Here is a 26,821-nt window from a genome sequence, read left to right on the forward strand (position 1 = left end):
TAACTGCGTGATTGCTATTTGACCTTACTAAATTCATGCACCTGTTAGTTTGTGTAAACAACCTCCCAAAAAAAGTTAACTGCGCAATTTCTATGGCGTGATATTTGACCTCATATTTTAATGCTTAAATAAATGCAAACGTTTTTCTCTTACTCTCCCTTGCTGTTGCGCCCCTCGCCAAACCGGAAGTGATGTATGTTTAAATCAAGGCTAGACAATCGAAAAGATGACTTTTGAAAATATCGGCGAAAAAAGTGACCTCTTCCTGTAGAAAAGTGGCCAGTTGAGGGTGAAGGAATTAATGGTTTTTGCTAAGTTTTCCATATTTGTTGTCCGAAGGGTCGTGTTTCAAAACGATACCGATCTCGTGAAAATCTGTTGCCTCGGTCGAAAGTTTTAGGCAGACATATATACATACATTTAAACAGACAAGTGATATATATATATATATATATATATATATATTTCTTTTTTAAAATATAATTACCCACTGACACATGTTTCATCATATACGACTCATCAGAGTGGCTGAATCTAGCGAGATTCGAAATCGGGACCCCCACGGTAATGAGCCTAAACCCTTTATCCGCTGGTCCATCTCGCACGACTGTTTGGATATATCGCGATTTACTTGGATGTTGTTTTTGTGATACGTTTTGAATGAATTCAATAAACGAATGTGATGCAAACGAACGATTTTAAAATTTCTTTAAATTGGAAAACAAAAACTAAAAGAAAACATGAATGTGATGGGGGAAAAAAAGACAAACGTGATGCAAAACGAAGGTGTGTGTTGGGGGGGGTAGATGGAAACTAAAAGTAATAACACTTTAAATATTAAAAAAACGAACAAAAAAAAAAAAGTGAAAAAATTTTTGTTAGGGAGGTAGGCTCAAACCCAAATCCTTAAGGTTAATAGTCTGACAACATATCATTACGCCACAAAGGCAGGTACTTTACAAGAGTCGAAAATAAGCGTTTAAAAACCCAGGTCGTTTTGTAGGTCAAATATCACGGCATAGCAGCAGCAGAGAAAAAAACAAATTCACAGCGTAAGATAAAAGTGGCCGAAATAAAAGAAATTTACGATGACGTTTCATAAGTGTTAGATATTATGATCTCGGTAGCATATAAAAAGTTATAAGAATGAGCGAGCAAGCTGAGAAGCAGCCAAAAAAAGGCCTTTGCTGGACATACAGAAAAAATGCACACACATACACACAAATATTTTTGCTTTTATATATATACTAGCGGGGGGTACTCGGCGATGCCCGGGCGTCTTGAGGTAAATCAAAACTCCGGCGGGGGGGGGGGGTGTTAAATAATAAAAAAAAATGTTTTGATAGGTGAGTATGAGAATTGAACCCGTACCCTTGAGTTGGAAATTAATGTGTGAAAAAAAAACAAAAAAACCCTGCTACGTTAACCATTGAGCCACGGCGACAACAGACAATGTTAAGCAGGTTATTTAACTATAAAAAGAGGCATGCGCAATAAAAGTTAACTCTTCCATTTGACCTAATTAAGAAGGTCAAATAGAAGTCACACAGCGTTTGGGTTTGTTTACCCAAATTTAACTGTTTCTTCCCCCAACAGATGTTGGGGAGGGGTGTCTGATCAAAGCTGATTGCTTCTGGACGTTTTTCCCTGGCGCAATGCCGAGAAGACCTCGTTTGAGTTTACTTTCACATATTTATACTAAAAAGCCCAATCAACACGCGAGAAGCCAAAATAGCAATAATTTTGTGAAATTCGACGTAAATAAATCTATAAGCTATATGCTTTCCCAAATCCTACATATTATTATCTAGGACCTATATACACAGTTTTAAGCGATAGTAACGACCCCGGGAGCGTGTGTGAGAAGCCTTTTGAAGACATATACGAAATGGTCACACACATTTTACCTTTTATATATATAGACTAGTGGGGGTACCCGGCATTGCCCAGGTGTTTGGAGGTGTGTGTGGTGTTAAATAAAAAAGAAATCGGGGGGGGGGGGTAAAGTTGGTAGGATAAAACCCGAAGCCCTGATGCAAAGTTTGAAAATAAAATCGGCCAGCCAGAATGAGTTAGTGAAAGATGTTTGAATTTATTTAAGTAAGAACCAAATTGACAGGTGCAAGCGTTACGACGACAACAATGACCAGGTTTGTTTGTTATAAGCGAAGTTAAAAAAAGAAAACGTTAAAACTTAAGCGGGGAGGGGGGAAATCAAAACAGCGGGAAAAGAAAACACAAAAAAAACTAATGTAAGGCAAACGAACGATGTTAAATGTAAAAATCGAAAAAACAAAAAAGAAAACAGAAAAACGAACACATGGAAAATGGCTTAAATAAGACTGTTTCGATATTAAAATTTAAAAAATCGGTGGGTACCTGGGTATTTTTGGGTGTGTGGTCGGGAGTGGATAAGCAAAGTAAAAAAAAAAAAAACAGAAAAACGAATGTTACGTGAAAAATGGCTTAAATAACACTGGTTCAATATTTAAATTTAAAAAAATCGAAAAAGAAAAAAAAGAAGACATCTCACACCACGATTTGAACCCAAAACATTTAGATAACGAACCAACGCGCTAACCAACTGAGCTAATGCGACGTACATGAAATTTAGTCAGTTTTTCAACTATTATGACGTCATCTGAAGCATGCGTAGAACTGGTCATCGTCACGAGAGGACCGTTTTTGTTGCCCCCCCCCAATAGTTTGATCTCAGGAAAAATATTATTTTTAACTTCACAACCAGAATTTGCATAAAACTCAACATGTCAACAATTTTTCTAACATTCATTTTAAAAATGTTTCATAAAAAAGTAACCATAAACAGAAAATTGGCTTTTTTTCTTTTTTTTAAATTTAGAACACCGAGAAACATTTGTTCACCATTGAGATCACATGTTTTATGTTATAATTTAATTAACCTTCTTTTTCAAAATTCTTTTTTATTATTTCACTTTTTCCGTAACAAAATCTGTGTTGCATTAAAAAAAAAAAAAAAAAAAAAAGAAGTGAGGAAAATTTGGTTTCATTAACAAAAATTCTTTTTGTTGATTTTGTGACCATGGTCCTTATGTAAATACTAACGAGGGGGGGGGGCTTTGCCCGGTCGTAAAATACGCTTAAATAGGATATTTCAATTTGTCCAGATTTCGTATATATCATTATAGAGTTGAAATTTCAAAAGTTGGAAAAAAAAAAAAAAAAGAAGAAAAGTATTTATGTGCGATCAGCTAGAATCGAAACTGAAAGCAAAATTGTAACATTCAAAGCTGGTGATGTTACCACTGTCGACTCCACTTCTATAAAACGTTTGTAGTAACAGTTGTAGTGGAATGCCCATCATGAAATCTGGAATATATACGGTCATAAGATAGACAAATCTTTTGTCAAAATTAAAATAACGTTTTTTGAGATAATTCAGGAAAAAGTTCAAGATCAACTTTTTTTATTTGACCTTGAAAAAAAAAAAAAAAAAAGAACCCGAGATCAAATTGTAGATTTATCCGAGTACTTTAGAATGATATATGAATGAACTTTATAGGTCCATAAACAAGAGATATCGTCTTTTTAAAGCTTCATTCATAAAAATCTCAATTTTTGTAAAAGGTGAAGGTCATATCTCAGGAATCCCTTGAGATGTGTAACAGGTGCCATTCAACCCCCCTCCTCCTCCTCCCAAATTTGTTGATTTGACATGTAATGAGGCACACACACACACACACACACACACACACACACACACACACACACTTATTTTATCATCTAATTTACATGTGTGTTTGTGATATGTGCAGACATATGAATATAATTAGATGACAGTACTGGAAAAAAAAGTCTTTTTCTTCCCTTCTATAACTGCTCAGAGATAACCGGAATATTAAAGAATGGTTGGATCACTAGAAAGAGAAATGCATATAAAGAAATTACATACGTTAAAAAAAAAAAAAGAGACTTTGGTGGCATTAGCCAGAAACAAAACTGAAAGCAAAATTTTGTAAACAAAAGAAAAAAAAAAACAAAACAAAACGATGTGTGCTGGGCGCGAACTTGCATAACTTACGTTAGCTAAGGAACACTTTTATTGATGGGCCCAGGACGACACAGATATTATAATGTTGCAAATTTAGCTATTTAAAGCATAAGGAAATGATTATGACAGGTGTGGGCGTTTGCCTGGTCGCAGAAAAAATCAAAATTTTGTGAGAAAAAAAAATAGTATGGGTACCTGGCATTACCCGAGTGTGGAAGGTTTTACGGTAAGAGTATTGAGCAACAGTCCTAAAACAAAAATGTTTAAAAAAAAAAATAAATTAACCCCCCCCCCCCAAAAAAAAAATGAATATCACAGTAAGTACCTGTGTGAGCGCAAAAAAAAAAAAAAAAAAAAAAAAGGCAGACTCGAACATGTAATGCTAAGAGAAAAAGGAAGCAAAAAAAGTGAACAGTTTAGACGTCGTGCCCACCGCCACAATCGATGTTGACGCTGTTCAAAATAAGGCTAGTCATTGGAAGGTGTATGATGACTTTGCAAAAATGTTGATGAAAAAAAGTGACTCCTCCTTGTAAAAACACGCCCCTGTTAGGTGAAAGAATGAATGTTTTTGGCCAATTTTTGGATATTCGTCGGCCAAGAGATTGAGCTTTCGAATGATACCAATTTTATGAGTGTTGGTCGTGTGTGTCGAAAGTTTTTAGCAGACATATGCACAAACAGACAGACAGACAGACAGGTGAGATTTATATACATAGAAGATGAAAAAAGATTTATGGCAATTATACTTCACAGATGCGTCTGCGTTTCATCCCCGTAAAAAAAATCATCCAACTAAAGTGCCTATGGGAATGCAGAGTTTCACTGTTTCATATTAACTCGCTTGGAAAGAATTGGGTCTGAAATTTTTGAAGGGATCACATTTAAAATATTATAGATCCACATCTCCTCTGGCTGTTGACATAAAACTTTTTGATTAAAAAATAGTTTGATTTTAAATCGCTGTTGAATCGCAAACATTACTTTAGAACTGATAACCGCTATCATCTTTCATAAAAAAAATGTCTATTCTGCCTATTAATCATGCTTAACATTTAAAAAAATCCCATGCCCTACATCTGTCGGTGCAGACACAATAATATTTTTTAACGGTTCTTTGGAAACTGATTTCCTGAATGTGATTGGTTGAGGGGGGGGGGAGTATCCTACATACCCCCACCCCCATATTGTTTTTGATCAATAACGTGTTGTTGCCCCATTTTTATGTAAATTTTTGATTTAAAAAATAGTTTGATTTTTAAATCAATCTGATATATACTTGTTAGACGTACTCTTCACTCGTCAAGTCGCAAACGCTATGACTATTGGTTCTCCGACAATAGAGGGATTCGTTCGTTTGCACTTTTCTCAATAAACACACCTTGGGTTTTAAAAAATTTGCATAAACATTAGTCATGGTGAAAGAAAATTTTTGCTAAAACGGATTTTACTGGATAACTTTGGATGGTTAGTCATCAAAAGATGTCGCGGTTGGAATGTATGAGATAACGGATGAATGTTTGCATCTGTTAGGATGCCCCATCCCCAGCTTGAACAAAATGATACGAAAGTTAAGAAATATATATATATATATATATATATATATATATTAGAAATGATAATTAATAAAAACTGAAGAAAGTGCTCAATACTGTTGTAGAGCAAATATGCGTTTTATTTTTTTTATTACTGTATCTTTCTGTTAAGTTACATTATCCTTGGCCTTTTGGTAAAGATCAAAGTGTAGTATCTGTTCTTCAGATGCTGCAAGCTATGACTAGCTATGACTAGCAAAGACCAGATGTGGGGGCAACCCCACATGCCTGACCTTTAACCAGCTCCCATTTCCCACCTCTCGGGAGCTGGTCCCCTTTTTCCCTTCCCCCTCCCTTCACGCCTCACATTAAAAATCGGCCTTGTGCCTAATTTGCTCGGTGGGGGAGCAAATAAATACCATCTGTTCTTCAGATGCTGCACTTCTATTTCTTGTTCTCTTTTGGTGGAGGAGAAATCCTTCACGACTGAGACAATTTTTATTTTTGTACCTTTTCTCCATGTTAAAAAACGACCCTGGTGTCTAACTCTGTCCCGTGGGGAGGCATAGTAAATAGGTACATTATTGTTTCAGCTAATGTAACTTAACAGAAAGATATGGTAATAAAAAATAAAACACACACACACACATATATATATATATATATATATATATATATATATATATATATAATATTATTACTATAATTATTTTTAATACCTACAGACACTCGTGTTTTATTCTTTCGAATTATGATTATAGCCAGTTGGGAGATTCAAATCTGGTCACAAAGCCACCTTTGACTCCATTAGCAAGAAACAAACCACACGGCCAACGTTAACTGTGAGAAATACAGTTGAAATGAACATTTATATAAAGTGTAAATGACAAGACGACCGAGAATGATCTTATGATTATAAATAGCATCACGATCTACGCATACGAGCTTAAGTGACTAACTGTAATTTAAACTTAAAGTGCTCAACAATAAGAACCAAATTCTTAAAGGGGCTGACACATACACACACATTTATATATATATTTATTATCTTTGCTGTTTCGAATACTGAAAATAAAAATTTCGAATATTTAAGTCATAATAAAAACAAACTTTTTATATTTATTATAGATTAATATTGTTCGGAATTTCAATGCACATTTATTTATTTTTAAAAATATGACTATAACAAACAAAAAAAAAAACAAACCCTAAGACTATATTAATTTGTCAGGGAAATGTTGTGTGGCTGTGTTTGTGTGGGAAGGGTTAAGTTACGATTTATGAATATAACTTATTGAAAATTAGGTTAGTTCCCGACAAAGGTCCGGTTAGGAACCTTTGTCCATGAAATAAAATCATATTCTTGAAAAAGTATCTTTGATTTTAAAATCAAAGCAATCATTGACTTACAGAATAACAATAATACAAAAAACAATCAATGAATTGACCTGTTTTTTGTTGTTGTTGTTGTTGTTTTTTTTAAAGCTATATTTTTTTTAAAGCTATATTTTTTTTAAAGCTATATTTTTTTTAAAGCTATATTTTTTTTAAAGCTATATTTTTTTTAAAGCTATATTTTTTTAAAGCTATATTTTTTTAAAGCTATATTTTTTTAAAGCTATATTTTTTTAAAGCTATATTTTTTTTAAAGCTATATTTTTTTTAAAGCTATATTTTTTTTAAAGCTATATTTTTTTAAAGCTATATTTTTTTAAAGCTATATTTTTTTTAAAGCTATATTTTTTTTAAAGCTATATTTTTTTTAAAGCTATATTTTTTTAAAGCTATATTTTTTTAAAGCTATATGCTTGACCTGAAATGAAAGATTTACATTAGCTCCATTACCAAAATAACTGGAAAAATGGTTGGATCATTCTATCACTCTAGAAAGTATCTCCCTCCCAAAGCAAGAGTGAAATCTAATTTATAAAACTCCCTATCCTTGTCTGTCTGTCTCCATATTTTTAAACTCTATCTCTTCCGAAACTAAAAGTTACAGAGCAGCGCTAGGAGCCTCAAATGATTGGATTTTTTATGAACTGTTCTTTTATGGGTCTTTAGCTTGCTAAAGTAGTTTCTAAGGGGGTCAAAATTGAAAAAAATCGTTATACATTTTGTACATTCATCTTAGTTTATTTTACATTCGGTTGATATGCGGTTCACGTTGGTACAGTGGTAACGTCACCAGCTTTAAATGCTACAGTTTTGCTTTCAGTTTCGATTCTAGCTGATGGCACCCAAATACTTTTTTCTTTTTACTTTTGAAGTCAAAACTCTATAATACGAAATCTTGACAAATTAAAATATCATATTTAAGCGTATTTTACGACTGGGCAAAGCTCCCCCTCCCTCCATCTCCTGCTAGTACATCCTAAGATGGAACACTATTGTCACATCTGGAGTGGTGCTCTTAAGAATGCCCTTTTCTGTCTTGACAAGGTACAAAACTGTTTTTGAAATTTACTGGCGAGAACCTTTTCGCCTTCTTACTTCCTCTTTCTCACAGAAGAGACATTGCGACTCTGTCTTTGCTCTATCATTACTTTCATGGTAGGTGCTCAACTGAGCTCTAATGTTTAAAACGTTCGCAACAAAAAATTTTGGCAACAATTTCCCTCACTCTCTATCTGTGCCTAAAACTAACTAAAATTTCACGAGCAGAGTTTCTTTTTTTTTCTTTTTTAAAAAATTTTTTTTTTTTATTAAATTTTCACCCCAAACAAGGCTCATTGCCACTTTGATGTAGGGGGCTACTATCAGGGACATAAGCTACAGGGGTACTATGTGGGGAGTTGGATAGCAAGATGTCAGTTCACGTTACACTTGAACTTCTGCATGTCGGTATAGTCGGGGAAGCAGGAAACCGGAAGGAAATTCCAAAGTCTAGCGATTCTGGGGAAGAAACTACTGCAGTAGAAGGCTCTCTTATATCTAGGGATCTCTACTGTGAAGGGGTGGGATTTAACTGCTTGTCGGGTTTGTCAGGGGTATTTACCTAGAACTGTTCATTAGTAGAACACAATACTGTGCGACTGCTTCCCAACTGACTATAACATGTTTATTTTCAAATGTAATGTAAATGAGTTCCTGTTGAGCCAATCACTAGCAGTATCAGAATTTTTGTAGGAATTTTTGACACCCCTAACACGAAACTGCGAATACAATATAAAAATCTCGTAATTTCTCTGTTAAAAGTGGGTTATTTATTTTCTTTATGGATTATACTTCCAAAATAAACTATTACAGTTGTTTTAAAAGTAATAAAAATATTTTTATTTTTTTTTTAAACAGTAATGAATTTTCCGAACTCAATATTTTTAAATTTTTAAACTCAATATTTTAAAATTTTAAAATTTTAAAAATCTATCAAAATTTTTCTATTGATTCTATTTTTACGATATTTTCAGGGTCAATGTGAAATTTTATGTTCTTTCCAATAAACCGAATATAATATTTTAGACAAACGTTTTTTTTTTTTTATTCACGGTTTCCCCCCCCCCCCCCCCCAGTGTCTATTACAAAGAAAATACTTAATTTAGTCTCGGATAAGTACATAATTATTTACTCACAAATTGAAGAGAAAAGGTCAATACATAATATATTCAAATTTAAAAAAAAACGGACATCGTGTTCTTGTAGAATTTTACCTGTAAAGTTTGAAGTTTAAAACCTTTTTTTAAACCACGTTATTTGTTTTTTCTTTTTTCTTTTTTTTTTTTTTAATGGAACCTTGGTCCTTGCTCCTTTAATTGAAAAAAAAATTAGGGCTTGAATTACATTTTTCGAGGAGTTATAAGCTTGGAAAGACAGGGGGTCGAATAATTCACGCCTCCAATTTTGTAAATGTCTAATAATAATTAATTTCGACTCGGATAAGTACATAATTATTTACTCACAAATTGAAGAGAAAAGGTCAATACATAATATATTCAAATTTAAAAAAAAACGGACATCGTGTTCTCGTCGAATTTTACCTGTAAAGTCCGAAGTATAAAACCTTTTTAAAAAAAAAACACGTTTTTTTTTTTTTTTTTTTTTTTTTTTTTTAATGAAATCTTGGTCCTTGCTCCTTTAATTGAAAAAAAAAATTAGGGCTTGAATTGCATTTTTCGAGGAGTTATAAGCTTGGAAAGATGGGGTGGAATTATTCGCTATTTTCACAAAAAATTCTGATACTGCTAGCCAATCACGCCCTACCCAAGTTGCGCCATTTCTAATCATGTTGCCTTTCTATCTACTTAACACTAACTTGGCCTTTAGGACAAGATCAAAGTGTTTGTTTTTTTTCTCCCCGCCCTCAACACAAATGAATTATTGTACCATTTTTATTGTTATCTTTTTTGTTTTTACACGTCAATAAAAAATGTTTTAAAATTTGGGAGTTAAGTAGGATGTCCCCCAGTATGAAAAGGTGAATGCGGTATTATGGTGAAAGAAGATACGTGCTGCGAGAAACTTTTGATTTTGTTTAGTTCTGGATGACACCCACAATCCGCCCCTTTTGAGTTGGCCATGTGCCTAAGTTTTTTGTTCATTGTTGATTTTCAATGTATTTTTAACATGAATAAAGGATTTAATATCTCAAAGTGTAGTATCTGTTCTTCAGATGCTGCACTTCAATTTCTTGTTCTCTGTCAGTGGAAGAGAAATCCTTCACGACTTAGGAACACTTATTAATCAAGAGTGGTCCTCTGGTCTTGATAAACTGTGACACCCCCCCCCCTCTCCCGCAAGTAAATAAACAAAAAAAAATTTTTTTTTTATTTATTAACTTCATTTTCTATTGTTAGTACGAATAAATATTTATTCCTTTTAAATTACCAGTAAAACTAAAATCCCTAGATCTCCGTCCACACACCCAAATGTATTTTTACATTCGTGAAAATATATGAAACTCTATCGATCTATATATAAAGTAGTATTTTACTGTTCCTTGGCCTTTTGATCAAAATGTAGTATCTGTTCTTCAGATGCTGCACTTCCATTTCTTGTTCTCTTTCAGTGGAGGAACAGTCCTTCACGACCGAGACAATTTTTTATTTTTGTACCTTTTCTCCGCGTTAAAAAACGACCCTGGTATATATAAAGTAATAGCATTTGTGTGTGTCTGTGTGTACAACTCTCCACTGAACCAATCATTACCAAACCTGGCATGATGATGATCACCCACCTAGGGATGGTGCACACCATTTTTCAAGGTTACAGTCAAAGATCAAGATCATAGCCTATGTATATATACTCTCCTACAGCCCACATCCTTGGAGTGATCATGACCTAACCTGACATGATGCTGGTCTCTGACCTAGGTATGCTGCACACTATTTTTTAAGGTCAGATGTTAAGGTTGGGATTTTGCTATTACAGTAGAACCCCGGGATACGATGGCCCTAGGATATGTTTTTTTTTTCAGGTTATGATGTGGAATACAATGTTTTTCCGGACTCTGATCACAGTATTTACCCTGCCTTATGGCGTTATTTATAATGTTATTTGATGATATACATGTGTATTATACAATGTACTGTATTTTGTTACTAGTTTTTAATGCTGTATCCCTGGGTTCTGCTATATTTCATGATTTTATGATTATTTAAAAAAAAAAAAAAAAAAAAAAATGACAAAATCCCAGCTCTATACCTAAATATTTAGAAATTTAAAACTTATTGAAGTCAGGAATTTAAAATGGAATTGGTAATTGTATTGGAATCTGAAAAATTTGCATCATTCCATCATTAGTGTTTGTTTTCTTTGTCTTTTTCATCATGTTTTTGTGAAGATTTCAAGAATGAAATTTACTGATAAATCAAACATGAATTTAAAGATTTTGATGTTTTCACTGAATAACAAAATGTCAGCCTTATTCGTGTTTTCTTTTCATTTCAGTTACCCAAAATGTCCTGCGACTCGCACAGTCTGGGAGACATACCTGGAGAGAATACAATAAACTTACAGTCCATCTTGGTACCCAGCACCAATGATGATGATGATGATGATACAGATGCATTACAATGGGGATTTGATTCCATATTACCAGTGCACATGACAGAGGTGCGTACACACTTTTTTTTTTTCATCTTTTAGCAGTATACTAGCAGGGGTGCCCGGCGTTGCCCGGGTGTTTGTAGGTGTGTGTTGAGCAAAAAAAAAAAAAAAAATGTAGTAGGCAAACAGGCTCAAACCCGCGACGTGGTGGAAAAGAAAGTGAAAGAAAACCTGACATCTTACCGCTACGCCATGACGTTACTGGGAGTGTAAAGCGTTCAAATTTTGCAATGTCAACCATTACGCCATAGCAGATAGCGAAATGAATGAATTGGTAATTAAGTTAAGAATCACGCACTTATATCTTTTGCATTCGGACCGTTTCACCATGATGTTCTTTGTAGTATAGTACCTACTGTGGGTTGCAATTACTTGTTATATGGGCGGTGCTCTTACATAGCAGGTAATCTAAGCCATTCTACCTGAATCAGTATCATTTGTCTAACAAATAAAGAATAAACCAACAAAGAATTGGCCAATTCCAGAAGAAACAATCAGCAGTTCAACCCTCACCTACCTGCCATGACTTCATGTACTCTGATTGGCAGTGTATGTGTAAATGTGTACTCTACCTTGCCCAAGGGTCTTCCACTGGCTTGCGGAAGAAAGGAGGCCTTCTGATAGTGAACATGCTTACACCCTGCCGCCCTATACAGTGCCTAGTATTCCCAAATGGTCAGCTATCTGGTGCAGTACAACCCCGGGATACGGTGGCCCTAGGATATGTTCTTTTTAAGGTTACGATGCGGAATATGTTTTCTGGACCCTGGTTACGTTATTTGCCCCCGCCTTACGGAGTTATTTATGTTATTTGATTATATGCATGTGAATTATATACTGTACTGTATCTTATTACTAATTTTTAATGCAGTATCCTGGGGTTCTACTATATATATATATATATATATGTAATGTGTGTTTTATTTTTTTTTATTACTGTTTTATCTGTTTGGTTACATATGTTCAGATGTTGGACCGTGTTTACGATCTAACCGCTTCTGTAAGGTCTGACGAGGCTGTTAGATCGTAAACATGGTCCAACATCTGAAACATATGTAACCAAACAGATAAAACGGTAATACAAAATAAAACACATATTTGCTTCTGCAATAGTATTGAGCACTCTCTTCAGGTTTTTACTAATTACCAGTTTTACCATATATATATGTATACACACACACACACACACAGTAGAACCCCGGGATACGGTGGCCCAGGTTAAAATGTGGAATACAATGCTTTTTCCGACTCCCGGTTACAGTATTTGCCCTGCCTTACTGTGTTATTTATGTTATTTGATTATATACATGTGTATTATATACTGTACTGTATCTTGTTACTAATTTTTAATGCAGTATCCTGGGGGTCTACTGTACTTGCTAGGCTTATCATTGCTTAAATTTCTTGACCTGGCGAGAACCGGTGTGTCAATGTGATGCCATATATAGTGTGGTATCAAAAAAGAAAAAAAAGAATTAATGTTTCCTTTTAAAGTAGGTTGTTCACAAATGACTGAATTTCTCAAAAGCAAAATTGACATATCAACGAGCACTCATCTAGCTACAACCACTGTCAACAATTTCACTTATTCTCTATCTGTGCTTAAAACTAAAGAAAAATTTAATGAGCAAAGTTTCTTTCCTAGAACTACCTATTTATGGAATACAATACTGTAGGGCTGCTTTTCAGCTGACTATAACATGGTCGTTTTCAAGTCCAATGTAAACCAGTTTTTGTTGAGTCGTCCTTAAATAATCAAATTTTACCCAGTTTCCACCATTACTGATCGTCATTATGTTTTCTCACCAGCCACCTGACCTTAATCTTTATCCTCGAGTGGCTCTTGTATCGTGCTAGGAGGTGACCCCCCCTCCCCTTAGTAAAATAAAGTATCCAAATAAAATAATAATGTTATTGTCAATATAATTGTATCGATATTAAGAGAAATCAAAATATATGCATAACGATATCAATAAAGGTTGGCATGTTATCACATATGGAAACATGCTGCTCAAAGCATTGTCTTGCCTTGTCAGAGTACAAAATCAACGTAGCAATCTAGTGGGGTATGATCTCTCCTTTTCCACCAAAAAGATGCTACTAATTGTTCTCTCCTTCTCTGTCGTTATTTCTAAAGAAAGTATTCAGCTGAGCACTAATCTGATTCCTTCTTGTAAATCTTCTTTGTATCACCACATCATATTAATAATACTAATTGCCTCAGTCTAGAAAGATTTCTTTTTCACTGACCAAGGACAGGAAAGATGAATGTCCTAAATTCTCAATTTTAGCATTGGTTTTTGATGTAGGGAAATCTTATACCCGACATAAAAAAATAACTATTCCTCCCACCCCTTTTCATAAAATATAACTTTCTCTGTATTAACAGTCTATTTCCTGGAGGTTTTCTTTTTTTTTTTTTTTTTTTGCTCCTCACGCACCTCCAAACACCTGGACAATGGTGGGCACCCAAGCTAGTTCTTATTTAAAAATGAAAATTCTGATTTTCTCTACTGGGAGACATTACTATTCCGACTCAATCTCCTCTCTCTCACTCCAAATTCTTCATTGAAAACAATTATGTGTATTTTCCCAACACTCTACCTAAAATCCACGTCACTTTAACATGACCTCTTCGCAAGACTACGTCAGACTCTAGAGGTCAATCTATTTTAAACGTATTGTTTGGATTCTTACATTCTTTAATGGTAAACCATGTTAACATAATTAATTTTCTATGTAAATATTTATTTTGCTGCGATAACATTGTAGTTTAAAAAATTTTACAATAATCATAACCATCATCAACTAGCAATACCTTTGGCGTTGCTCTGTTGAAATCTAACATAAGTACAAATATCTGCACTCAGCGTGAAAGCTCACTAAAATCTGTACGTGTATCGCCTTAATTTTTCCGTGCTGAAATGTCGTAACTATTTTGCTATACTCGGCTCTGTCAATAGAACTATTTCTCTGTTGCCTATAAAGGATTTCTGCCGTTGGCGGAGAGAATTGCTGTAGATTTTTATTGATTGTCTGACACTTGACATTCACAAGAAAAGGCCGAAAAAGAAGGGGGGGGCGGGTGAAGCAGGTGTTTTGTACCAATAATTATCATCATCTTTGCTTTTTTTTTAAAAAAAAAAAAAAACGAACTTTTGCACATTTGTTGTCGATGGACAAATACAAATGCTTTTAATGGGATATATTTCTGTGCACATACACGTCAACATGCTAAGAGAATGCTTATGGAAAATTGAAGTAGATATCTCACTGCTGATGCAATTCTCTATCTATATAAGAGACAGGTATGTCCAAGGATGGAATACTGTTGTCACATCTGGTCAGGAGCTGCTAGAAAGGACTTGTCCTGCCTTGATAGAGTTCAAAATAGACTTCGTAGCCTCGTAGGAGATGTCCTTTTCTTTTCCCTGCAACCTCTATCTCACAGAAGAGATGCTGCGAGTGTGTCTCTGATGTGTCGTTATTTTTATGGAAAGTGTTCAACTGAGTTTCAGTCTATGGTTCCCCCCTCGCCAAACTTTCACAAGAAACACTCGTCTAGCTGAAAACACTATCAATAATTCCTCCCACTCTTTATCTGTGCCTAAACCTAAATGTAGATTCCATGAACAAAGCTTCTTTCTTAGAACTGCACGCCTGTGGAATTGTCTTCCATTTTCCTGCTTTCCGGCTGACTACAATATGGTTGTGTTCAAGTCTAACGTAAACAAGTTCTTGATGAGCCGTCCCATTTGTTAAATTTACCGAATTTCCATTACTAATGATTACTATATTGTCCAATTTCTACTGTACGCTTTTTAACTCTTATCCTCGAGTGGTCTCTTGGCCTTGATAATGTGGTGATGCCTGAGTAAAAAAAAAAAAAAAAAAAAAAAAAAAAGAATATTTCAGACTTTTGGGTAAGGGTTCATGTCGATGGACAAATACAAATGCTTTTAATGTGATATGATATATTTCCATGCACATGCACGTCAATATGCTAAGAGAATGCCTACAGAAAATTGAAATAGAATAAAATATTTCAGACTTTTGGATAGGGGTTCACTTAACTATATGATAAATATAATGTAAAATGATCTTACGTACGATGTATTTTCAATAGCTTTCCAGATTTTTTTCTTATGGCCATTTTTATTGATAGTATACACATAAAACTCTAGTCCCTTTTGAAGTAATCTCCGCCGGTTGCAATACACTTGTTGTACTGTTCCCACAACTTCTGGAAGTTCCCATGGAAGACCTCTTGTGTGAATGTGTCAATGACCCTGGTCACAGCCTCTTTCATCTACTTAATTATCTCATAACCACCTTTAAGGTTTTCCTTGAGCTTAGGGAATAACGAAAAGTCACAGGGGACAAGGTCTGGACTGCAGGGAGGGTGAGGAACTGTCTTGATGCCCATCTTGGTCAAATTGTCTGTGATCTTCTCTGAGCATCCTTGGGACAAACTTTGCACAAATCTTCCACATTTTCAGTTCCTCGCACCTCGCGAATAATTGTTTGTACAGTTCCCACACTGACATCAAAGTGTGCACTTATTGTCTCTATAGACACACGACGGTTCTTATCCATGAAATTCTTTATTTGGCCAATCAACTCTGGTGTTCTGACTTTTTTACTCCTCCCACAACTCTCATCACTCCTTATAGATTCCCTGCTTTCCTGTAATTTCTTATGCCACTCAAAAACTGATGCTCGATTCATGCAAGATGGTCCAAAAGCAGTCTGAAGTATTCCATACGTTTATGTGGCATTTTTTTTGAAGTTTAAAGCAGAATTTTATTGTATATTGTTCTTTTAAACTGTCCTCACGTCCAGATTGCATTTTTGAACTTCACCAGTTGTGACAATCAGGCTTTAGTAGGGTGTATTCCAATTCCTGTTGCAGCTGTTTATTTGAAGCTGAAATCATAAAAAATTGGTCAGTCATCCCATAAGATGTACAGCAATAACATACTGAATTTTCAAAAGTCTACGACAATTTTAAATGCCTGTAAGAAAAGTCTGGAAACTTATTAACTGAGGAGAAAACAAGTAACCATTTTTTTTTTGTCTTACATTTCCCTAATTGTTACTGTTTTTATAATTTTTCAGAAACACAAGTTTTAGATTGTGTTTATTTTGTATTTACAACCCACTCTTCCTTCTCCCCCATTTCTCTTTCTCTGGGCTTAAATCATTTTTTTGTTTTTGTTTTTTGTCCAAATCTGCTGTTTTTTCCTCTTATAAGCAGGGATGGTTGGCATTACCAGGGTCCACAAATAATAAATAGAAATCAAGTTCCGTTTGGACGCACCTGATATACTAAGGATATTGAGCACTTTTTCATTACTATATGTAAATTCCCTCTTGTCGATAAAATTTTCTTGTAAATTCTACAACATTTCTACGCCCACCCCTATCCAAATATTTAGGAGGAGGTGGTTAACTGTACTTGAATGTGGCAATTTTAAACACAAAAGATATGGTAAAAATTTGATTTAGCTTAAAACTCCTACTTAAAAAAGAGATAAAAATGCAATCATCCTAAAAAAGAACAAGCTACATTTTTAAAAGGTAGCAGTACCTGACCACTTCCATCTTCTTCGGCAACCCTCCCTCTTTTTCTAGAAATTTGGTCTTCTTTTATTATATAAATCTCATCTGTCTGTGTGTTTGTTTGTATGTCTGCTAAAAAATTTTGTCATCCGCACCGACTGGGTCTGAAAGAGCAATGCCCCGGATTCATAATATGTGAAAATTAGAAAAAAAGATTCATTCTGTGGCGGTCAACTGGAAGGGGGGGGGGGTCATGTTTTCATGTTACTGTTTTTGCATGTCACGCAATTTGTTTTGTGACGTCATGACATCATAAGCACTCCTAGCTGTGTGGACTAAAGCGTTTGCTCGTAACTTTTTGCCTTCTTCCTCTCTTTTGTGTTTCATGTTCGAGCCAGCTGCGGCTCATTTCTCTTTTTTCGGCCACACAGACACAACTTGCTATTGTGATTAAAAGAAAGTCATTTTGATTCATTCATTTGGGGAGGGGGTTCCAGCGCACGGGCAACAAAAAGTGCTCAATATCCGGAGAATAGCTTCTCTTCATATCCCTTCTGTCGAAGTATCTGGTGGGAAGGTTGTCAGCATTTCTTTTTTGTAACAATTACATTTTTGTGTTTTTATCCATTCTTTTATTTTTTAAATTGTTGTGAGGGTATCAATGTTGCCGATGATGAAAGTGCTCAATATCCTAAGTGTAGCAGATGTGTCAAAATCGAACCTCATGTCAACCTGGCCAACACCAGGTATCCATACCAGTTTATTATATAAAGGGAATATTATGCATCTGGGGCATTGCTCTTTCAGACTCAGTCGGATGCAGATAACAAAAGTTTTTAGGCATACAAACAAACACACAAAGAGACAGGTGAGATTTATATAATAGACTAGCGGGTGGGGGGGGGTACCCGGCGTTGCCCGGGTGTTTGTAGGTGTGTGTGTGCTACGGCGGGGATGGGGAGTGTTAATGAAAACATAAGAATAAGCGAAGTAAAAAAAAAACTAACTTAAGGCAAACGAAAATCGGAAAAACAAATAAAGAAAACAGAAAAATGAACATTAAAACTTTAAAAAATCTGAAAAATAAAAAAAAACACGTGAAAAATGGCTTAAATAACCCTGTTTCAATAGTAAAATTTTAAAAATCGTTAAAAAAAAAAAAAAAAGACACCTCACACCACGATTCGAACCCAAAACCTTTAGATAATGATGCCACGCTCTGAGCATAGACGACGTCGACGAAATTAGGTCGCTTTTTAAAATCTTTAAACTAGTGGTGGGACGATTAATTGGAATCGTAAGAATCGTGTATTTTCGGAGGTATCGGAATCGCATCGTTAAAAAATACCTTAATTTTCCGATTCCTTCATTACGATTCTTTTAGTCTGATGTTGAAAAAAAGAAAAAAATTCCTGATATTTCCAACCGCAAGAGAGAAATGTAGCATGTTATAAAAAGAAACCAAAGAAATTCATTAACAGGGCAATGCTTAGTGCCCCTCCCTTACAAGGTTCATTCATTCAGATCTATTGTAATCAAAACTACAAAAGAGTTAACTTGAAAAGAAGTATGCAGGGCTCTACATTGCGAGTAAAAAACAAAACAAAAAAAAAACGCTTATCTTTTTGGTGACTGTTTTTTTTACTGACAAATCTTCTAATAGTGAATGAAAATGCTTTTTCAACTTATATTTTCTTAAAATAAAACGAGCAAAGTCAAATTATTTAAACAGTAAAAGGTTTAATAGAACAATATACTTTTTTTTCTTTTTTTAAAAGAAGGCTTTTGAAAGAAATATCTCTAAAATGAAATTGATCACGTCGCAAAATTTTGACAGTAGTCGGTTTCTTTTGAAGTTTCAAAAAAATCGACCCCATACCTATCTCTTCCAAACCTAAAGTTATTAAATAACCCCTTCGTTAATTTATGGGTAATTAATTCAATTCAGTCAAGTTGTTTTTTTTTTTAATTTCATTGAAATAAAATCCATTATTTTTTTTATTTTTTTCTCCAGAAAGATAAAACCCTGAATTTGATTATATTAAAAGCAGAATAATATAATCTTTTTTCTAGAATTTTAAATTGAAAATTAAAAAAAAGTGTTTGGCGCAGTTTTTTGCTGAACGAAAAAGAAATTAATATATATTTTTTAAAAGGTTTTGTAATCAATTAATTTTTATGTCTAAATAATATTTACGATTAATTAAATAATTTCATTTTAAAAAGTATTTATAAATAGAATTTTACTTAAGACTTATAGTTTAGCAATATTGAACCGCATCAACCATGTGTGAATTGAACACAGTCAACCAAAAAAAAAAAAATTCAAAAGAAAATGCATATTTGCATTTCATTATGTAAACTTTTATACATTGGTTTAAAAAATTAAATTCTATAAGTTTTTTTTTTGTTAACTACTGAACAACGTGGAAAGGTGTGGGGGGAGGAAAAAAGGAAATTAAATGATGATAATAAATTATGATAACCATCTTTGAAAGGCACTAAACTCCTAAAATTTATTTCTTAAAAATTTTAAGCGGCATTCCCCGGCGATTTTAAAGCACTCTCTCTCCAGAAAAAAAAAAAAAAAGATTTGATTTTTTAAGTTTGGGAAAGATATATTTATTATAACCGAATTCCTGTATGAAGACTGGATCTACTTTATTGGACGTTAATTTGAGAGATAAGTAATTTTTCAATGTTTATTTCGATTAATGGTATTTCTCAAATATGGTCGTTAACTTTGGAAGGGTTATTTTGTATCTACAGCGCCATGTCACGTGGTATATTGTTTTTTTCATTGCGCACGTTCATTTATAAATTATTAAATTAAATATTTATCTTTTTTATATTTAATTAGTATATATTTTCTTTCTCTTTCGCTATATTTTTTTTTATTTAATTCATTAAATCTGTTAATTATGAGGACCAAAATAATGAATCGTGTTAATTTATTCTCTAATTTTCTTGTTTTTGTTCTGTTATATAAATTCTATTTTATTTGTTTTTGCTCTGAAGGATAAATTCCATTTTCTTTGGGTTTTTTTTTCTGTATTCCAATTAAGTAAAATAAATTTTCTCTAAAATAAATTTTGCTAATTTTTCCGTTTAGTTTACTATATAATAATTTTATTTAAACCAAAACACGACCGTGTAGACATAAAATATCTCTTCCAAAGTTAGGGACTATATTTGGGAACTACCGACCATAAGTATAAAACTATCTGGTATATTTCAAAACAATAATTCGCTAGGAATCGGAATCGTACTTGGTATCGGAATCGTTAATCAATATTTTCCTGGAATCGGAATCGTATAAAAATTAGGAATCGTCCCAACACTACTTTTAAACTAAATCAGGTTCCGACGTCATTTGCACATGCGTAGAACTGAACTCGTCATAAGAGGACGGTTTTTGCTTACCCCACCCTCTGTAGAAAACTGCTGATTTCAGGGTGAAGAAATTAACGTTTTTGGCCAATTTTTCGATATTTGTCGGGCGAAGGTTGGAATTTAAAATGATACTGATCTGGCGAAAATCCGTGACCCGTGTCAAAAGTTAGATTATAACACATTTTCGCTTTTATATCTATATAATACTAAAAGTCTATGGGTCTTGTATGTTTGCAATCAGATTTCCGGTTTTCAACATCCGGTTGCGCATGCGTAAATAGCAACGTCTTCAATCCGTTATTCCAATTCCGGAATTTTTATATTGCTTTTAATACAAACAATTTCATTTAATTTGATCAAATAGTTTTTTGTTTTTTTTCAACACTCCTACTCCCTCTGTTTTCGTTACGTACGCGAGAAATCTTTAATTCATGTCATTATAAATAAATAAGTTTATAAAATCAACCGTAGTTTTTTTTTTTTTTTTAACGGCTAAAAACATTCAACTTCGTGAAGTCTGTCGCAGTTTCAAAGAAAACACCTCTCACTTTCACTCTCATAGATTTCAACACTCCTACTCCCTCTGTTTTCGTTACGTACGCGAGAAATAGTTACGTGTATGTGTGAGAGAGAGAAAAAGGTAACCGATGTAAAACTGGATAGAGTTATCCCCCTTAACTAATGCAGACCTTTTTACTAGAGGGCGTTATTACAAAAATATTTCTTTTTCTTCTTCCCATGTTTTTTAAAGTCGTCTGCTTACATTTCCAAACGGAAAGCTGAATCGGTAAATGCACACATTTCTATTACATTAAATAGTGTTTTCCTTTACACAATGGGTACTGAATGTTTGCTTAAATTAAATGAAAAAAGTTACATTTTATTTTCATTTTCTATTTAAAAAGCCATTATTAACATGTGGAGAGTGTTTTTTTTATTATTCTGTACTTTCAACTAACAATTTCATTTAAAAGATGATATATCAAAATTTGAATTTAACTATAATAAGGATTATGATACCTGTTCAGTGCATAAGTATGACCAACCACTTATAATTCAGTGACTGTAATTTAAAAAAAAATAACAATTATAATAAACAGAACGACTCATAGAAATCTATCTATATTCTTTTTTCATTTTAATATACTTTCATAGAAATGCTTCTGTTATGTAAAAAAAAACTATTTTCTTTATGCCACAAGTGTCATGCTCATACATGAATTCCATAGCTAATATAACGTACTGACCCAACGGGTCACGGGTGGTCTAGTATATATATAAAGCTCCCCTCTTTGGTAGAGCACTCTCGTAAATTATCTTACTCGCTACTTAATTTAGCTGAAATAATGCGAAGCTCGCGATTTGTTTACAAACAAACGTTTGAGCCCTCTACGAGTAGCGGACGGATGTTTATTTAAATAATCGTTCGGACAGGTTAATTTCGGCCACCGATTCCGTAGTCAAGGGGTAGAACTGCCGACTGTCATCACGACGGTTCTAGGTTCGATCCTCGGCTTAGGAGAGGTGTTAGTCTAGCGGCACTGATGAGTTGTGATACAACGAAACAGGTCTGTATGTCGATGACTAAAATATATTTTATAAAGCTCCCCTCTTTGGTAGAGCACTCTCGTAAATTATCTTACTCGCTACTTAATTTAGCTGAAATAATGCGAAGCTCGCGATTTGTTTACAAACAAACGTTTGAGCCCTCTACGAGTAGCGGACGGATGTTTATTTAAATAATCGTTCGGACAGGTTAATTTCGGCCACCGATTCCGTAGTCAAGGGGTAGAACTGCCGACTGTCATCACGACGGTTCTAGGTTCGATCCTCGGCTTAGGAGAGGTGTTAGTCTAGCGGCACTGATGAGTTGTGATACAACGAAACAGGTCTGTATGTCGATGACTAAAATATATTTTATAAAGCTCCCCTCTTTGGTAGAGCACTCTCGTAAATTATCTTACTCGCTACTTAATTTAGCTGAAATAATGCGAAGCTCGCGATTTGTTTACAAACAAACGTTTGAGCCCTCTACGAGTAGCGGACGGATGTTTATTTAAATAATCGTTCGGACAGGTTAATTTCGGCCACCGATTCCGTAGTCAAGGGGTAGAACTGCCGACTGTCATCACGACGGTTCTAGGTTCGATCCTCGGCTTAGGAGAGGTGTTAGTCTAGCGGCACTGATGAGTTGTGATACAACGAAACAGGTCTGTATGTCGATGACTAAAATATATTTTATATATATATATATATATATATATATATATAGACTAGTGGGGGGTACCCGGCGTTGCCCGGGTGTTTTTCGGTGTGTGTGCTCGGGTGGGGTGTTAATCAAAATAAGAATAAGCGATGTAAATATTTAAAAAAAAAAAACACAAAAAAAACTAACGTAAGGCAAACGAACGATGTTAAATGTAAAAATGGGAGAAACAAAATAAGAAAATGCGAAAAAGAAAACAGAAGAACGAACATTAAAACTTTTTTTTTAAATCTGAAAAATACCCCCCCCCCCCCAAAAAAAAAAAAACATGTTAAAAATGGTTTAAATAACCCCAAGTGGTACCTGGCATTGATTGCCTGGGTGTTTTTGGGTGTGTGTGGTCAGGCGGGGGTGGGGGTGTTAATGAAAACCTAAGAATAAGCGAAGTGAAAAAGAAAAACGAATGTTAAAAAAATCTGAAAAACACGTGAAAAATGGCTTAAATAACCCTGCTTCAATAGTAAAATTTAAAAAATCGAGGAAAAAAAAAAAAAAGAAGACATCTCGCATCATGATGCGAACCCAAAACGTTTAGATAACGAGGCCGCGCTCTAAGCAGCTGAGCTAAGACGACATCCACGAAATTAGATGGGTTTTTAAAATCTTTTAACTAAATCAGGTTCCGACGTCATTTGCGCATGCGTAAAACCGAACGCGTCAGTTTGAAAGGCCTTATTTCTATCATTACCTTGAAAAACCCTTGAAAATATGGAAATTTCTTGAAAAGACCTTGAAAATTGTATTGCATTATGTCCAGTAAAAATTTGTGTTGAAATATTAAAAATAAAATCGAAATAAATACTATTTAATTATTGTTTAAGTATTAAAAATAAAATCGAAATGCAATGTTCTGAAATTGCATGATATTGTGAATACAAGAGTTACGTCCCTTTATCACAAAACTACCTTGGTTAGTTTTGTGATAACGATTCAAATCTCTTTCTATTTTTGTTCTCATTTATAATTTAATTTGGGGGCTGGGGCACAGGAGAGGACGAGTAGTGGTGGCTGCTATAAATAAATTAACCCCCTCCCCCTCCATACTTACCTTGCTCGGACAGGACTCTCCAATGGCAAATTCACACACACACACAAAAATTATGATAATTTAAAATTAGGCCTACTGTGCAAAAAAACAAAAAACAAAAAACAAAAAAAAAACGGACAAGACAGCAGCCATCTTGGTTGGAAATTGAAACCTGAACACAAAGTTAATATTTGAGATGAAATAAAAAGCATTTAAAACTACTTAAAAGCAACAAAAAATGATGCAGAGTAACTTTTATTGATATAGAAACATTTATTTGTTGTATATTTGACTTTTTACTACTTTTTCAAATCGCCGTCGATTGTAAAACAAGCCCCAAATTTTGTTTGTAAAACTTGAATTTTGTCTGGAGAAGGTCTTGAAAATCTTTGAAATATGTTAAATGTAAATGGGGAAAAAATATAGCTAGAATTCGTACCAACTTCCTGACTTGAGCCATAATTAACAACACCAACTCTCAACGTCTATGAACTTTCTCAGGTGTGAAAAACTCAACTCTCTATCCGCTCCAATTCATTCGTCTTATATGCGCTATTCCCCTCATATGCAAATTAATATCACATGTATACAAAGGGTCCATAAGTCTTTTTCCTTCTCTGATCCTGATGAGACTGAAACAGAGGCATGGCTGCTTGTGTGAGTAATATCTATTCCCCCTCCTTCCCCGATATCACTATTACACAAATGGCAGGGAGATGGTGATGGTCTTCGACGGATACTTCTGCGTAAGATCAGAGGGGTAACTTTCTTTGTTTTCATCCTCCTCACCACCACTACCATCGCCACCTGCTGATTCTGTCATCATCATCTCTTCTGGTTTTGTAGGCAGCGTTTCTGAGTTTATTCTAAGAGGGTCAGGGCCATCCTTGAATGGTAAGCTATCTTCCTCATCAGGGCAGAGGATTGGGCGTCATCTTTTGCATAACATGGGGCACTATAAACCAACATGGTCAGAGGACTTATTTCATCTATTTTTCCACTGCCAAATCTAGTAGTTCACCAAGGATTGGGGAGAGGAGTATCCAGACATGGTTTCTCCAGTTTTTACTGGATGTCATAATGCGACATCTATTCCTTTTATTAGTAATACACACGGACGATAAAAACGCTTTGGATAATCACAGGTTTCAAGGTAGTTCTACAAAAATAGCCATATTTTTTAAACCAAAGCGCTTCAAGTCTTCAACATACTACTGTTTTGTTTGGAAATGAACTTTCAAAGCTATTCATAGTGGTATATCTTCTTGGCTAGTGTAGTTGATGGTATTGCATCGTCCTTGGGTGTCACATTATACCAGTGTACAGCTTTTGGAATTGAACATTGCGTCTTGGCTGCAATTGTTGTGATACTGCTGGGAAACTGTTCTGCTATACCGTTTACCTTTCGGAAAATATGCGTGTTGATAATACATTCTAAACCCCCTCCCCATTTGTTTGTAAATTTCTGAAATGTAAAGGCATTATAGGTCAAGATTTCAAATATGTTAAAAATGGATGGATCTTGATGTATAATGCTCGATGCATCCGGTCGTGTCAACAGTCGCCATATTGTGAAACATGTTCGGCTACAATCTGTTACTGTCAAAAAATGTCATTGTAATGCGTTGCACCAACACCAGTTGCTCTCCATGTCTAGCTTTCCTTTTTGCCAATAGATCAATTTGTTGACACCCTTTACACGAATGTATGACTGCCTATATTGATTCCTTCATAGTTGCAGGACAGACTTTTTGGACAAAATATGTCATTCAACAAAGTTCAGGGTGTCCACTTTTCTGATGTATTACACGGATCTGATCAGGTATGAACTGATCTGTTAGGACTGCACATGTCACTTGTGGAAGATTAAATCCTTGTTTCATTCGTATTGGATTCTTTGCACTACCGTTCTTATCTTGAGTATTATTTTCACAACGTTTTGATCGATGTGACCTCCAACCTTCTTCACGTGTATCTCGTAAAACATTGAAATTTATACAAAATTTTCAACGGAACCCTTTATTTAATTCATGGGGGTTGCATGCTTTCGTTCTGTCAGCCATGATTGGGTAGAAGTCTTAAGTAATTGTACTTGTATCACCCGCACTGAGGATTGAACTTTCAATCCTCAGAAGAGTCTAACTTATAACTGAATTTTACCAAGTACTTTATCTGTTACGTCAGTCTTTTAGACAAAATGGATAGCCAGAATCAAATATGGATGTGTATGATACAATGCTATCTAGGTCTAAATTCTAAAATCCAAAATGACGTCTTCATAAATGAAATATATAATCATTGTTTAATTTTCATTGTCAGTTTCTGCTTGATTGATTGTTACGTTCTCTTTTTACGCAGGAGCAGTTACGAGGCCTGGCCAATATTGCAGTCACTGACCATGCCTATGCTATCCCAGCAAGTCGGGAGCCAAGGGATGACTCCTCTCCATTGATGACCAGCAGGAGTGTCCAGACTCCTTTTGAACATAGTGATGACCAGCTGAGCCAACCGATTCAGGAGATTGCTTGTGCCGATCCCGATGCTGCTGCTACCATTGCTGCCTTGGTGGCCGGAGTACCCGAGGAGACGTTCACTACCTATTCTATTTACGTGCCTGGCAGTGACCAACCTATACATAATGTTACAGAAGCAATGCTTGCATCACTCCAGCAGCAGGCATTGGGTTCACCTCATCAACAAGAGGAGGATGACTCTCTATCGTCATCAGAGCTGCAATTTCCAAGAAAAGACGTCTCGCCTGCTGTTACACCAACTAGTATTCAGTAAGTTTTTTTCTTTTTTTTCTTATATTCATTTTCACCCCTAACAAGGCACATTGCCACTTGGACGTATGGGGCTACTATTTGGGATTGTGTCTCGGAAAGATTAACAAGATGTTGGTTTACATTACATTTAAACTTGCAGCTAGGGAAGAAGGTAGCAGAAAATGAATTTCAAAGTCTAGC

At 34.7% G+C, this 26,821-nt stretch overlaps 1 protein-coding gene across 1 annotated transcript in view; it reads left to right on the forward strand.

Moving 5' to 3' along the window:
• LOC145293726 (uncharacterized) overlaps positions 1–26,821 on the forward strand; it is a 179,153-nt gene that overhangs the window by 69,838 nt on the left and 82,494 nt on the right. Inside the window, exons 2-3 of the mRNA XM_080140176.1 lie at positions 11,449–11,613; positions 26,214–26,638. Of these exons, the coding sequence (XP_079996302.1) occupies positions 11,458–11,613; positions 26,214–26,638 (581 nt within the window). The 5' untranslated portion in view covers positions 11,449–11,457. The remainder of the gene's footprint in view (positions 1–11,448; positions 11,614–26,213; positions 26,639–26,821) is intronic.

The sequence above is a fragment of the Euprymna scolopes genome, chromosome 15, assembly GCF_053919585.1.
Source record: "Euprymna scolopes isolate OS-2025 chromosome 15, ASM5391958v1, whole genome shotgun sequence".
NCBI classification, from domain to species: domain Eukaryota; kingdom Metazoa; phylum Mollusca; class Cephalopoda; order Sepiida; family Sepiolidae; genus Euprymna; species Euprymna scolopes.